Raw genomic sequence first — 16073 nt, 5'->3', positions numbered from 1 at the left:
CCCAAGCCAGACACGTCGTTGGCTCACACTCAGCCATTGAACACATTCGTCAGTCACTCAGAGGGAGTGACTGTCATGCTTGGGAGTGGGGGAAACCCCCCAAACGTACAATGTCTGAAATTAGGGAAAGCCACTAAGCCTGAAAGCCAAGATAAGGGAGCAGGTCACTTCCTATCACCACCCTCATCCTATCCCTTTACCTCCTAACTGCATGAGCGAACCCAGATGGTAGGAGGGCTCATGCACCGGAACCTGGACCCTTGCTAGCCCTGATGATCCCTGGTAGTAAGGTCTGGGCAAGGAGATGACCAGTTCATCCACGACACGGATGAACCGAAGTCTCACACAGGCCTAGCAACTGGGAATGGGAGACAGTGCATAGCTGATGGATAGGCAGGTAAGAGCCAAGGACAAAAAGCACGTACCTGCCGCAACAACAATGACGACTGGACCCCATGAAACAGTACTGGAACCCTAACACCTAACAGGAAGCAGCACAAACAACTCTTACAGGATTCCAGCACACCAGTAACTGCCTGGACCCCCATGCGGAAAGGATGCATGGTGGTCCCCGGTAGAGCTGCGCACTGACATTTGGTTCCCCCTCCGGGGAACCCAGGGACCCCCTTCCAGAGGTATAGACAAACAGGGGAACATCTAGCATCCATATTAGGACAGAATACACCAAACACTGACCAGACACGGAACAACAACTAGACGTACAACAACCCCAGAACATATACCCACACCAAACATAACAACAGGTAAGGTAGAAAAAATGGAGGAGACATAAGTAAGACATCGCTGAAGACATCGATGTCCCATAAGGTGGCCCTCAAGGACTGGGCAGATGGAATAGCAGCAGCTCCTCAAGACACTGAAGAAAAACTGAATACAGGCTCACAGCTCAGAACATAAGAGCCATGAGGCCACACCCAGCTCCACCTTACACACCACTTAACCCCGTGCTTACCAGAATGGAAAGGAAGACAGACTTAAAAGGGGAAATGTACATGCATGCAATACAACAACACGTTGCCGCTGGCAACCAGCATGCACGGCGAAAGTGTAACGGCAAACTACAACCAAGCCGTGACAGTGACATTGACAATGGCTCTTGAGAAAAGAGCTTGAGTGGATTTTTCGCCTTTGTACAGAAAAACACAGAGGTTTGAATGAACAAAGTAGTTACACCTGTTTCATTTAAACTCTGCATTCTGATTTATTTATTTCCGGATTATCCTGTAACAGAGGCTGCATCCCTTATACTCTGATTACTGTTATAATTTACCTATTTACATTTCTATATTTTTTCTCAACATTAAATTTACAGGTCAACATGATGTGATATGCTCTTTGTATCACACTGTATTCATTTACCAATGTGAACATCTATGGGTGGTTTATAAATGTCTATTATGGACCGTTCTCACGGATTTCACCACCATATTGAGTGTAAATGCAATAACCTTTATAGATTTTCATCTCTTTTGCTAGATTCTTGGTTATTCCTGTTTTTTATTTAAATTAGCTGCCTAAGGGTCCTCCAAAATCTGTTATTATGGGCGGAGTTATTGAATTGCTTACCCTGTGACGGTACTTAGTCACCTGGGGCGGTACGTCCTGGTTGGACACACCCCTCTCATCTGATTGGCCGCTTCCGATGAGCCCTCTGCTCGCATCTCCAGCGCATCCCTATATAAGGAGGAGGAGTCGGCAGGCGCATACGGCCATACCAGCGCTAGTACTGCTCTCACCATGTGTAATCATTCACTTACCTGCTTTTCTCGCCCATATTCATTGGGGGGTTGGGGGGACACAGGAACCGTGGGTATAGCTATGTCCTCTAGGAGGCGTTGACACTAGGTAGAAGCTGTTAGCCCCTCCCCTTGCAGCTATACTCCCTCCAGCCTGGAGAGAGAGCTTCCGTTTTTTCTAGTGTCAATAGGAGGCAAGACTCTGCAGGGTAGCTCCTTGAAGATTTTTTTTTTATTTTATTGTATTTTTTCCTTCTTTTTCAGGTGGGAAACAGTGGTCGCCTAGACTCCCTGTTCTCCTGGGGGAGCTTGCCAGCGTTGGCCCGCCACGCTGCCTCCTCCCCCACAAGAAAACAAGGTGGACCAGGGCAGCCTCGCTCCCCTGCATCCCGTCAGCGGAAGGGTCACCCATCCAAGTCCCTCTTCCAGTGTCCTGCCACTACAGTGCCAGTAACTGAAGGGGTGACCCTGCTGGAGAAGAGGAAGGGTGAAGATGGCGGCAGGACAGATAAGTAATGCCTGCTCCTGGCCTTCGTCCCCCCCCCCTAGAAGCGGCACTCTCCGGTCTCTTGCGTGAGGGGGGTGATCTTTATTAGAGGTCCTTGAGCCTTCACCCGCGGTGAACAGGCGGAGTGCATTCGGGTTTGGAGGGGGCGGGACCTATCTCAGGCGCTTCGGTCCAGGACGCATACCTCTTCCGTTTACAGGACGGGCGGCGCTCCACATCGGCTCTCCAAGGACAGCCTGCTGGCGGAGCGCTGTCGCAAACTTTACAGCCGCTGCGGGGGTTACAATATGGGCGGCGCTCTGGGGGTTACTGATCGGCGAGCGCATGCGTGCGCACTGTCGCAGCAGAGGTGGAGCAGGAGATCGTGGGACCTGAGGGGGCGTGACCTTCTCTTCTCTCCACAGCGCTCAGGAAGCTCTTCTCAGAGGACATCCTCCTACGGCAGCGCTCGCTCCTGGCTCTGGTAGGAACTGTCGTCTCCTCTCCTCAGGTCACTGTACCCTCTCCAGCCTCAGGTGTGTCCTTTCCCTGGGTAAAAACACAGAAATATAGTGGCAAATCTGGGGGAGCTGCTCAACCCCTAACACTGTAGCGTGTTTTTTATTGGACATGTGGACCGCAGCAAACGACTATCCCCAGCAAAAAAAAAAATTGCATACGGTGGAGGATGTCGGCGCGGTCCACATGCACCACAAAGGCATCCTACACAAAACGGAGCATTGTGCGGATGAAAATATAATCATATAAATCACAGAAGAAATGCACCAAACGGATATGCCACTGACTATACTGGCTAGCCATAAATGCAGATATTAAAAGGTGAGACTTTTGCCAATATATTCCTGTCAGGAAGATATCGGAGCCCATCATGCACCACGTCACGGTTCTCAGCATGGCAAGGGGTCCTACCACTAAGCTACCTATGGTGTGAACACGGTCTGAAGGTGATGGGCTCCGATATCTTCCTGACAGGAATATATTGGCAAAAGTCTCAGCTTTTAATATCTGCATTTATGACTAGCCAGTATAGTCAGTGGCATATCCGTTTGGTGCATTTCTTCTGTGATTTATACTTTCCCTGGGTAACCATCATGTCTGATACCATAGGTGCTCATCCTAAGCTGCCCATAGCTGTCCATTATGTCTGCTTCATGTGTCAGGCAAAATTTCCTTGCGGGCAACCAGATTTGGTCTGCACTGCTTGTCAGGGGCCCCCACTTTAGCCCGTACTGCTGCCTTCCCCTCTGGCATCTGAGTTGCCGGATTGGGCCAGAACCCTCTCTCAGGTGGTAGAAAACCTCTCTAAAATCTCCCAATCCACCCTATCTATAGTGGGTCGCTTGGTTCAGAATCCGCCACCAGCGCGGGCTGCACCTCCCTCGGATGCACCCTCCAGAGCTTCTTGCTCTGGTGACCCCCCTAGGATACTTCCCTCTGGTGAATCCGTCAGCACACGGCAATCACAAAAGTGTCCCAGAGTAGAACACGTTTCTTCCTCAGATGCATCTCCCTCTCCACCCCGTGTAAGATCTCACTCAGGTTTTTCTTCTCCTGGGGACATGCCGTCTGAAGGAGAAGTAGAAAATTCTGATTTGGACATGGATACGGAGCAGCCTTCCAAGTTGGCCTCCACTGTAGACAGCCTCATTGCTGCCATCTGTGACACCTTCCAAGTGCAGGATGATTTCCCCCCACTGACCAACAGGGGGTATCCTTTTTCCGTCCAAAACAGGCCTTGAAGGTGTTTCCTCGCCATAATGATTTTTCGACGGTGGTTTCTAAGGCTTGGGACCATCCAGACATGCGTTTTTCCACCCCTAAAAAGCTGGATGTTCTATATATACATTCCCAGCGGATTGTGTGTCAACGTGGGCATCCCCTCCTAAGGTCGACTCACCAGTGGCATGGCTAGCCAAAAATACGGCTATTCCTGTAGCCGATGGATCCTCCCTTCAGACCCCTGAAGACCGTCGGATGGAATCCTTGACAAAGTTCTTCTTTGCAGCCACAGGGTCAGCCCTTAGGCCCATGTTAGCCTCCGCTTGGGTGGCAAAGGCAATCTTTGAGTGGGGCAGCCAGCTGGACCAGGACTTTGTATCTTAGGTCCCTGCTCAGGATCTACGATCCTTGGCACAGCTGATCACCCAGGCGGGGAAGTTCCTCTGCGAAGCATTCTTGGACGCAGGCGCCCTCATTGCGCGCTCTTCAGCACTTGCAGTCACCTTACACTGCGAGCTCTGGCTGAAGGTGTGGGCAGCGGACGTGACTTCCAAGCAAGAGCACCCATCTCCCAGAACCTAGAGCAAAGCGTGCCTCTCACGCTAGGTCAGGTTCCTCACGTGGAGGGCCTTTCGTCGATTCGCTAGTTCCCGCCCCATGGCAACTCTTCCCCGGGGGGCGGGTTTACTTCCCAGGATTGGCGCAAAAAGACGTCCTTTAGGGCACAGCCACCCTAGCGTCCCAGGACGCAATCCTCAGCCCGAAGGTGCGCCCCGACCCAATAGGGTGGGGGCCGCCTCCTCCTCTTCCAGGACGTCTGGCGGACCCACATCTCCGACGCTTGGGCACTCGAGATTGTATCCTCAGGATAGCGTAATCGAGTTCTCGTCCCTCCCCCAGACAGGTTTTTTCAATACCGTCCTCCACGGGACCCCGAGCGGGCAGCCGCCTTCTCCCAGGCCATTCAGTCCCTCCTGGACCGAGGAGTCATCTCTCCTGTTCCCCCAGCAAAGAGGTTCAAGGGGTTCTACTCAAACCTTTTTGTGGTCCCCAAACAAGGAGGGCTCTGTGTGCCCAATCCTGGACCTCAAACTGCTGAACAGGTTCCTCTGTCTCCAGCGGTTTCGGATGGAATCCCTTCGTTCCTGTAATTGCTTCTCTAGAACGGGGGAGAATTCCTTTAGTCCGTGGATATCCAGGACGCATACCTTCACGTCCCCATCGCGCAGAGTCATCAGCGCTTCCTGAGGTTTGCAATTGGAGACTATCATTACCAGTTTGTCACCCTCCCGTTCGGGCTGGCGACTGCGCCTCGGATCTTCACAAAAATTCTGGCCCCTCTTCTCGCCCTGCTCCGTTCCAGAGGCATCTTCCTTATGCCTTATCTGGACGACATCCTCATCAAGGCTCCCCAATTCGCTCAGGCGTCGAGCAGCGTAAAGATTACGCTGGAAGCCCTTGCACGTTTCGGGTGGTTGGTCAATCTTCAGAAGTCATCTATGATTCCCTCCAGACAACTGGTCTTTCTGGGTATGCTTCTGGACATGGAAGCGGCACAAGTTCGCCTTCCTCCGGACAAGCGACTGGCCTTACACCGATCAGTGAGGGTTCTTCTCAACTGCAGACTTCCGTCCATTCGCCTCTGCATGAAAACGTTAGGGAAGATGGTCGCTTGTTTCAAGGCAATTCCCTTTGCCCAGTTCCACTCTCGCACGTTCCAGAGGGCGATCCTGTCCTCCTAGGACAAATCATCCGAGAGTCTGGACTATCCCATCCGCCTTTTCCTCAAGTGAGGTCGTCCCTCTGTTGATGGCTGTCGGTTCCAGTTCTGGGAAGGTCCTTCCTTCCAATATCCTGGATGGTTGTTACCACCTACGCCAGTCTGCAAGGTTGGGGAGGAGTGTTCCCTCCCAGGACAGTGCAAGGCACATGGTCTCGGTCAGAGTTCAAGCTTCCGATCAATGTCCTAGAATTTAGGGCGATTCTTCTATCCCTACGGCACTGGGGGGGGGGGCACTGAATCTCCTGAGGGGTTGCCCGGTCAGAGTCCAGTCGGACAACGCCATGGCGGTGGTGTACATAAACCACCAGGGGGAACGCAGCTTCGTGGTGATGCAAGAATCTGCCAAAATCTTAAGGTGGGCGGAGGCTCACGTATCGGCAATTTCAGCAATCTACATCCCGGGTGTGGAGAACTGGACTGCGGACTTCCTCAGCAGGACGACAATAGATCCCTCCACCTGGAGGTGTTCAAGGCGATCTGTCTACATTGGGGTCACCCGGACAGGGACTTGATGACCTCAATACTCAATCGGAAACTTTCCTCTTCTGAGCAAGAGATCCGGAAGCTTGCGGCGTGGATACCCTGATCTCCCCTTGGCAGGGGTTCTCCCTCCTTTTTGTGTTTCCCCCCTTCCTCCTCCTACCCAGGCTTCTACGGAAAATTAGGATGGAGGGCATTCCGACGATCCTAGTCGCCCCAGATTGGCCCCGTCGCGCGTGTTAGGCCTACCTCGTTTTCCTTCTAGGAGACGTCCCTTGGTCACTGCCACTCAGAGACAACCTTCTTTAGCAGGGACCGGTCTTCCATCAGCATTTAAGGTCTCTTTGTCATCCGCACTATGATTCAGGCCATGAAGCCTGCATTGTCCAGGATCTATTACAGGACCAGTAGGTCCACTTCATTTTTCTCTCCCAACGGTCCTGTCCTTTCTACAATCAGGGTTGGACCTTGGTCTGGCCCGTAGTTCTTTGAAGGGTCAGGTGTCGGCGCTTTCTATCCTTTTCCAGCGCCCTCTGGCCCCCCTGGTGCCTGTAAGAACCTTCCTTCAGGGAGTGGCACATACAGTTCCTCCGTACCATCCTCCTTTACCGCCTTGGGATCTGAATTTAGTCATCTCAGCACTCCAGGCTTCCCCCTTTGAGCCCTTGTGGTTGATTTCACTCCGACTCCTGTCCTGGAAGGTAGTTTTCCTTGTAGCTATCACATTCATCAGACGGGTGTGCGAGTTGGCGTCTCTCTTATTGCAGAGAACCTTTGCTGGTTCTTCATAAGGATAAAGCGGTTCTCCGGCCCGTTCCTTCCTTTCTCCTAAAGGTGGTCACTGACTTCCATATCAACGAGGAAATTGTCCTTCCCTCACTGTGTCCTTCTCCTGCACACCCTAAGGAAAGGGAGTTACACCATTTGGATGTTGTCAGGGCTCTGAAGATCTATTTAGCAGCCTCTGGTCCCTTCAGGCGTATGGACTCCCTTTTTGGCATTCCGGAAGGGCAGGGTTCCGCCCGGGGCAGGGTTCCGCCCTTACGTGTCACGGCTCACTCCACCAGAGCGGTGGGCGCATCTTGGGCTCGGAGGAATCGCACTTCGGCTGCACAGTTGTGTAAGGCGGCTACTTGGTCCTCTTTACACACATTCACAAAATTTTACCAGGTGCATGCTTATGCATCGGCGGACGCTCCCTTGGGCGGCACGGTCTTGCAGGCGGCATTTTTTTTAGATGCCTGCAGGGACGCTTGCTTCCATGGGTCTGTGTTTTTTTCCCTCCCTGTGGACTGCTTTTGGACATCCCATGGTTCCTATGTCCCCCAATGAATATGAGAAAATGATTTTTGTAAAACTTGCCAGTAAAATCTCTTTCTCACTCTTCATTGGGGGACACAGCACCCACCCAGTATTGTTGTTTGGCCACAGTTGTGGTGGTTGCTGGTTAGAACCCCGTTGGGTCCTTGGCATGGTTGGTGTTCCATGTTTTTTCGTTGGTTGGCTTGCTTCTCCTACCGCTTGTGCACAAACTGAAGCTCTCTCTCCAGGCTGGAGGGGGTATAGCTGCCAGGGGAGGGGCTAACAGCTTCTGCCTAGTGTCAACGCCTCCTAGAGGACATAGCTATACCCACGTTTCCTGTGTCCTCCAATGAAGAGCGAGAAATAGATTTTACTTGTAAGTTTTACAAAAATCTCATTTTTGCCCGCAAGCTCCTGATGAGGTGTCCATTAAAAAGACACCAGAAACGCGTCGAACAGGGCCCGGCAATATTAGTTAGCCTTTCCGGCAATATTAGTTAGCCTCTAGTTCATGTTAGGGGTCCTCCCGGTTATTACTCAGATTGTCAGGCATCTGGACAGTGGGATATCTATTCTGGAAAACAACAAACAGACCCCACACATGGATTATATTGTATAGTGATCAGGCTTTGTTTTAATATTCACCTGAGTCACTATCAATATTTAGGCCTCCTGCACACGAACGTGTCCGCCCCGTGGCCGTGCTGCAAAATGCGGGCCGCAATGCACGAGCAGCATCCGTGGGCAGCCTCAGTGGATCGAGGACCCATTTACTTTAATGGGTCCACGATCTGGCCATTCTGCAAAAAGATAGGACGTGTTCTTTCTTTTTGCGGAACGGAAATACGGGACGAAACCCCACGGAAGCACTCCGTGAATGGGTCCGCAATACGGCAACGGGACACCTACGGTCATGTGCAGGAGGCCTTAGGTAGTGAGACTGCTGGGTGTTGCAAATAAATAATAAACCCAGTGGGTCCACTGCTAATCTCCCTGCGGATAGCCACTTGATCACTGTGGTGGCTAGCTTTCCGCAAGTGGACTCTAGTGGATATATTTATACACACTATGTATCCTTGTGATATTAATACTTTATTTGCCTATCTCTGAACTGTAAGAGAGAGATTAGCCAATTTTTAGAATTCATTCTAAAAAAGCATTAATATTTTAACCGTCCTATTAGGCAGTAAGTATATTTTAGCTTGAGACGGGAACTACATTAATTATCCCTTTTGTTGACTACTGTATTTCTATGTTTTAGATGTAAACATAGAATTGATAAAGGTGCTTATTCCGCAAAACCAGAAACATAGACCTGATTTGAACCTGGTCAACAAGTGGACATCTCAGAAAATGGTTCCTGAAGCTATACAGCTGATGCAGGAGTGTTGGGATGCCGATCCTGGTAAAAGGCCCAGCTTTTATGGTAAGGATTTACCTTCTAGACAGCTGGTCCACAACTGGGGTTGGATGATTTAAATTGGTTGCCTGCCAGAGACAACCCCAATGGATATGGATGTCATGGGGGAGTCCCCTGCTTGGAATAAGTTGAAGATTGTAGGTCTTAATACAAATTCTGCAATTCTGTGAACGTCCCCCACCCCCCATAAAATTTCTTATTGGGGTCAATTGGCAAATTTAGAGTTATAATTTGGAAAATACATAATTTTTTTCAAATTTTATACATCTTTTAAAGGATTTCCTACTAAGAATTGCCCCTCGCCTTCCCCAGCAGTACCTCTGAAGACTTCTGTACTTACTTGCTCCTTGCTGCTTGGTTCGAGCTCTGTTGCCCCCAGGCCTTCTTCATTGCACTTCTGGTCTTTGCATGTAAATTTCCAGCATGGACATGGTCACGTGCTGCTTGGGGACATGTCACCGCTGACAGCTGTGACAGCGTATGTGACCCTGTCCATGTAGGAACTTTACATGCAGGGGCCATGCAGTGAAGACATTTTGGGAGCGTAACAAAGCGGCAGGGAACAGGTAAAAATAGTTCCATTCACAGGTCCAGCTGGGTAGAAGGCGACATCCCCATGTATTACTTGTTGGTACCTTCATTTTGAAAGATATGTGACCATGACAGATCCTCTGGCATAGGAAAGGCTGATTTTGTTCTATTTTTGGGATCCCCGAATAAAGGTGTGACATGAGCAATACCTTATCCAGTTTAATCAAGTCCATTGAATAACTTGTGGGTGGAGATTTCATTTAACTCCAAATATACAGGGATACTTCATAGTGTGTTTGAAGCTCAGCTTTGATAGGACATCATATCCAGGAGACTGTACTACAAGGTCTGCAAGACTAATGGTTCTAATCGTCTGATTTCTGTCTGTATTGCAGCCATTAATGGAAGAACCAATGAGATGAACGCTGCCTACGCTGGTGAGATTCACAATGAAGTTGTTAGGGTTTTGGATGAACTCAAAAAACATAAGTCTTCACATTCTCAGGTACAGCCTTAGAGAAAAGTCATGACCTTAATTACACAATATGCCTGGTTTTTATTCATAACGGATACCGTAACGTAGTGATGGATATGACACAGAACAGACACCAGTGGTGCCCAGCAGACCTCTTGACTTATAATGGACTCCATTGGTTCCCACCAAAGTGTCTGTGATTTTGTTATTTTTTTTCTTTTCTGATGAAATGTGAGACAGAAGCCCCTAACCAAACCTCTGACAGAGATGTGAACACAGTCTTATTCATTTTTGTTTAGTCTGAACACATTTATTACAGTTATGTTTCTACAGCTCCTACACAAACCTACACAAACCTATGCATCTCCATGGTAACAGACTACAAACAAACCCCGTGTAATCTAAACCTGACTTATACTCTTTTCATGGGACAGATGAAAGAGAGAATGACCTTAAGATTAGACCATCGAGGCCTTCTGCAATTTCGCTGATAAAGATATTAAACAATATGGGTCCCAGAACAGATCCCTGAGGTACCCCACTGGTAACAAGACCTTGGTCTGAATATACTCCATTGACTACAACCCTCTGTTGCCTGTCCCTCAGCCACTGCCTAATCCATTCAACAATATGGGAGTCCAAGCACAAAGACTGCAATTTATTGATAAGCCTTCTATGTGGGACAGTATCAAAAGCCTTACTAAAGTCTAGATAAGCGATGTCTACTGCACCTCCGCCATCTATTATTTTAGTCACCCAATCAAAAAAATCAATGAGATTAGTTTGACATGAAGTAAACCCATGCTGTTTTTCATCTTTCAATCCATGGGATTTTAGATGTTCCACAATCCTCTCCTTAAGTATGGTTTCCATTAATTTCCCCACTATTGATGTCAGGCTTACTGGCCTATAGTTGCCCGATTCCTCCCTACTACCTTTCTTGTGAATGGGCACAACATTTGCTTATTTCCAATCTTCTGGGACGACTCCTGTTGCCAGTGATTGGTTAAATAAATCTGTTAATGGTTTTGCTAGTTCACCGCTGAGCTCTTTTAATAGCTTTGGGTGTATCCCATCAGGCCCCTGTGACTTATTTGTTTTAATTTTAGATGACACAAAGTTTGTTTGTAGTCTGTTGCCATGGAGATGTAGCCGCTGTAGACACGCTGTGATGGTCCAGTGGCAGGCGTTTTTGGTTATCCTAGCTGTTTTTCCTTTTTATTTACTTGTTATAATCAGTATTTCTATTAAAACATTTAGGATTGAGAATTGCTCTATTTTAGTGATTATCTCTGTCCTTTCTGTATATTCTGTTTTATCTATGATATTTTACCCAGAATAGTTTATTTAGCCCATTGTAGTATGAGTGTGGCCTAATCATTTTCCATAGACTATGAGTCCTTCACGTGTCATTTTCAGCCCTCGATGAGCGTCGATCAACGATATAGAAGTCGTTCGGCGCTCGTTTTTACACAGCCTGATGGAAACTGAATGGGTGGTGAAGACTCTTTACTACAGTTGTTCTGACTATGGGACCACTGCAACACCAGTCATGACTTTGTCCAGATTTTTTCACAGCATGGACCATGGGAGGTCCGTGCTCCAAGACAGTAGAATGTGTAAGGCTGCCCATTCATGACGTGGCCTGATGGTAGGATCGGCATGTGGCTAATTACCGCACATGTACATGCTATTTGTTCCCAGCCTGCTTTGTATATGGGCAGCCTTATAGGGGTTATCCCACAATGTAAAACTATTTTTGTTTTATTCTGGAGGACTATCTTCCCTTTCTGTAGGTGGACAACAGCTCACATGAGATAATCAAGCACCTGCATCTCTGGGATCCTCTCCTGCTTGCCTGTGAGATCACTTTGCTGTCCACCACTGAATGCAGGAGAAGGTGGACTGGACAGTATACTTTTCGTGGGATAATCCCTTGAGCATATTTAAAAATGTTCCTCTTGAAAAGTTCAACCTGATGTAGTTTTCTATGGTCAATGGGAGGCGCTTCAGAAGATTTAAGTCAGCATATTATCATTTGTCAGAAGGATGTTGATTTTTGCTTACGTTACTTCTCCTTGGATTGTTCCTACAGACTTCAGACAACCCAGATTGTAGGCCGAGGTCAAATCCTGAACCTTGCATCCCAGGTGTGTGATTCTAGTCATTTGTCATCATTTGTCAATGTCAGAAATAACCAATATCTAACGCTCCTTCCATTTATCTGCAGACAGCACTACCATCAGTGTAAGTATTTTCAGAGACATTCTACATGAAGACAAAAATGGAGCAGCCAACGTAAGTCTGATGGATTTGCTGCATGGTGGAGATATGTGCCACAGGAGAATAGATATGTTGCATCATAGTGTAGATAAACCAGAAGAGAACAGGGACTTCCAAGTTAGTAGCTGCATTTACAACTGATTCCTGATATGTTTCTGTTATCACAGTTGCAGCTTGATGGTTCCCTGATGGTTCCTCCATCATCTAACAATGCACCTTCAACAGTTATTGGTCGAACAAAAGTTTCACCCACATCTAATTCTCCTGACTCCATAGCACATAACACTTTTGGTCTGCTAAGTAAATGTATGTCAGTGGGATGAGAGGAGAACGTCTCTGCCATCTGGTGGATTCTTTTAGGAAAAACAAATAGTTCAGGCAAAAGAATTAGCTCGATCACTTTCATGAGAGTTAGGAGCACCCTCTACACATTAGATTCTCAGCTGGTCCCACTGAAAATGGGCATTTTGGACAGCAATACAATAATGTGTGGAGACCTTTATCATTGGGCAGGAAAGTCAGAAATGCTTCACTTTTGTGCACCCTCTCTTAAAGGGATTGTGTAGTCTAGAAAACTCTTTTTTATGCACCCTATTAAAGAATTTTGAGTTAATATGAGGGGGGGGGGGGGAGTGGTTACAAAGAGCGTCACCGCTCTGAAGGTCCTGTCCTGCATTATACAACCTATTGATTTAAAGGGGTTGTCCAGGTGTTCAATACTGATGACCTGTCCTCAGCATAGGTCATCAGTATGTTATTGATGGAAGTCAGACTCCCGACACTCCCGCCCATCAGCTGTTTGAAGAGTAGGATGTCACGTTCATCGGCCACATGGGCTAGGAGCAGCTCACTCCTATTCAAATGAATGGGGCTAAGCTGTAATAGCAAGTACAGCTGCTATCCAATGTACAGGGCTGTGCTTGGTAAGCTGCAATGAGTACCAGAGCCTCTTCAAACAGCCGATCGGCGGAGGTGCTGGCAGGGGTGTAGCTATAGGGGGTGCAGAGGTAGCAGTTGCTACCCTTGTGCCACAGCGTTTTAATTTTTGCCTCAGGAAGCACCAAGGCTATGCGTTTCCCGGCCCCTGGCCAAAAAGCACTGAGGGAAGGGGGGCCCGAGCTGAACTCTTGCACCAGGACCCGTGAGCCTTTAGTTACGCCCCTGGGTGGCGGGTGTCTGACCACCACCGATCAGATGCTGATGGCCTATCCTGAGAACAGGTCATCAGCATTAAACATTCAGCAAATCCTTTTAAATGGGCATGGTGTAATTCCTAGTTTCCCCTGTGGAGGCACTACAGGAAAATTGAACACTTACTGCCACAGATTCCAGCTGATCACAAGAGTCCATAGCAGAAGGACACTGGGATTATTGTTGAGATACATTCCAAAAAATAGAGATTCTGCAAAGTTGAGAACATTATAAAGGAGCCAGTAACAGAAAGGTATTGTAAATTGCATATAGCTTAATGGGGTTATCTCTTAGAGACAAACCCTATTAAATAGAAGTTGGCTGACCATGTAATACTGCAGGGGTACTCAAGTATACTTTTTGTAAAGGTCCACATACCTGAGTCTGCTGTAGGATGAAGGTCTGAGCTGCAGAACAAAAAAATATATAAGGAGGGACAACACCTTTGGCATATAGCGCTGCATTATTATATTTTTTTTACAATAATCCACACCTCCAAGCCCACCTAATCTCCTTTCTGCCGACCAAACAGCAAGAATGTCCTTTCAGTGCCCCCTAACAATAATGATGCCACTTTAATGCCCCTCAGACAGTATGATATCCCTTTAGTGCTCCACAGAGTATGATACCCCTAAGTGCACCCTTACAGCAGGGTGATCCCTTGGTGCTCCCACACATTATAATGCTCCTTAGTGCCCCTGACACATTGTGATGCCTCCTTAGTTCCTTCCCACAGAGTATGAATATCCTAAGTGCCCCCTCACAGTAGTAATGCCCTATCTATGCCCCTTCACAGTAATAATCCCCATTGTGCCCCCTTCACAGTAATAATCCTCATTGTGCCCCCTTCATAGTAATAATCCCCATTGTGTCCCCTTCATAGTAATAATCCCCATTGTGTCCCCTTCATAGTAATAATCCCCATTGTGTCCCCTTCATAGTAATAATCCCTATTGTGTCCCCTTCATAGTAATAATCCCCATTATGCCCCCTTCACAGGAATAATCCCCATTGTGCCCCCTTCATAGTAATAATACCCATTGTGCCCCCTTCATAGTAATAATCCCCATTGTGCCCCCTTCATAGTAATAATCCCTATTGTGTCCCCTTCATAGTAATAATCCCCATTGTGCCCCCTTCACAGTAATAATCCCCATTGTGCCCCTTTCATAGTAATAATCCTCATTGTGCCCCCTTCATAGTAATAATCCCAATTATGCCTCCTTTACAGTAATAATACCCCTTAATAGTAGTAATGCCCATTTTACCCCTTCAAAGTAATAATGCCCATTGTACCCCCTTCAAAGTAATAATGCCCATAGTGCCCCCTTCACAGTAATAATGCCCATTGTGCCCCCTTCACAGTAATATTGCCCTCTGTGCCCCCTTCACAGTAATATTGCCCTCTGTGCCCCCTCCATAGTAGATATCCCCATTGTGCCCCCTTAATAGTAGTAATGCTCATTGTGCCCCCTTGACAGTAATAATGCCCTCTGTGCCCCATTCATAGTAGTAATGCCCTCTGTGCACTGTGCCCCCTTCAGAGTAGTAATGCCCTCTGTGCACTGTGCCCCCTCTATAGTAGAAATGCCCATTGTGCCCCCTCCATACTGAAAATGCCTATTGTGCCCCGTTCACATTATCAATGCCCATTGTGCCTCCTCCAGAGTAGAAATGTCCATTGTGCCCCCTTCACATTTGCAATGCCCCTTGTGTCCCCTCCAGAGTAGAAATGCCTATTGTGCCCCCTCTAGAGTAGAAATGCCTATTGTGCCCCCTCTAGAGTAGAAATGCCCAGTGCACCCCCTCCATAGTAGAAATGCCCATTGTCCCCCCTTCACATTATCAATGCCCATTGTGCCTCCTCCAGAGTAGAAATGCCCATTGTGTCCCCTCCAGAGTAGAAATGCCTATTGTGTCCCCTCCAGAGTAGAAATGCTCATTGTGCCCCCTCTGTGTTAAAAAAACAAACAAAAAAAACACAGTAACTACTCACCTTGTCCCGTTCCTGAAGCTCACAGTCCTCTCTCCCCTGCAGACACAGAGCTTATGCAGATTTCCGGGCTGCAGGCTCCGCCCACACAGGCGGGCAGCACGATCTGTGCCTGCAGGCTGAATGGTGGAGCAGAGAGAAGTTTTCCTGCTTCACCATTCAGAGCGCCTCGGCCTGAAGGAGGGGAGGAGCGCGGGGAGCTGAGCCGTGAGTGACAGGACATCAGCTCCCTGCGCTCCAGCAATGAGCGCTTCCATCTGTATTGATGGAAGCGCTCATTGCTTCTGGACTCAGGCACCTCCTGAGAGCCCCCCCCCCCCCACTTAGCCTTAGCACGCCACTGCAGGGGTCTGGACAGCTGGCAACCACGGTCCCGTCCGCCAGTTGAGTACCCCTGCTTTATAGGCTTGGGTGGAAGACATTTTTACAGTTAGAGTAGGCGCATATCCCTAATGTTGTAATGTATGGATGTGTTAGATGTCATATTAAAATTACTTTTTGACTGGATTTCCCCGTTAAAAGATCAAATCACCCATGAAGTGCAAACGTAGTTCCTCCACCAGACCTCAGTCCTGCAATTTAAAAGCTTGCGATATTGCATCTAATGATTGTCAATGGGGTCACGTTATGA

General features: G+C 48.2%; 1 protein-coding gene across 1 annotated transcript in view; it reads left to right on the top strand.

Moving 5' to 3' along the window:
- LOC122921718 (receptor-interacting serine/threonine-protein kinase 4-like) overlaps positions 1 to 16073 on the top strand; it is a 51931-nt gene that overhangs the window by 20160 nt on the left and 15698 nt on the right. The window contains exons 5-8 of the mRNA XM_044271906.1: positions 8811 to 8975; positions 9896 to 10005; positions 12071 to 12125; positions 12206 to 12273. Of these exons, the coding sequence (XP_044127841.1) occupies positions 8811 to 8975; positions 9896 to 10005; positions 12071 to 12125; positions 12206 to 12273 (398 nt within the window). The remainder of the gene's footprint in view (positions 1 to 8810; positions 8976 to 9895; positions 10006 to 12070; positions 12126 to 12205; positions 12274 to 16073) is intronic.

Source organism: Bufo gargarizans, chromosome 11 (genome assembly GCF_014858855.1).
Source record: "Bufo gargarizans isolate SCDJY-AF-19 chromosome 11, ASM1485885v1, whole genome shotgun sequence".
Taxonomy (NCBI): Eukaryota; Metazoa; Chordata; class Amphibia; order Anura; family Bufonidae; genus Bufo; species Bufo gargarizans.
The sequence above is the reverse complement of the archived record's forward strand: the minus strand, read 5'-3'. Positions and strand labels throughout refer to the sequence as shown.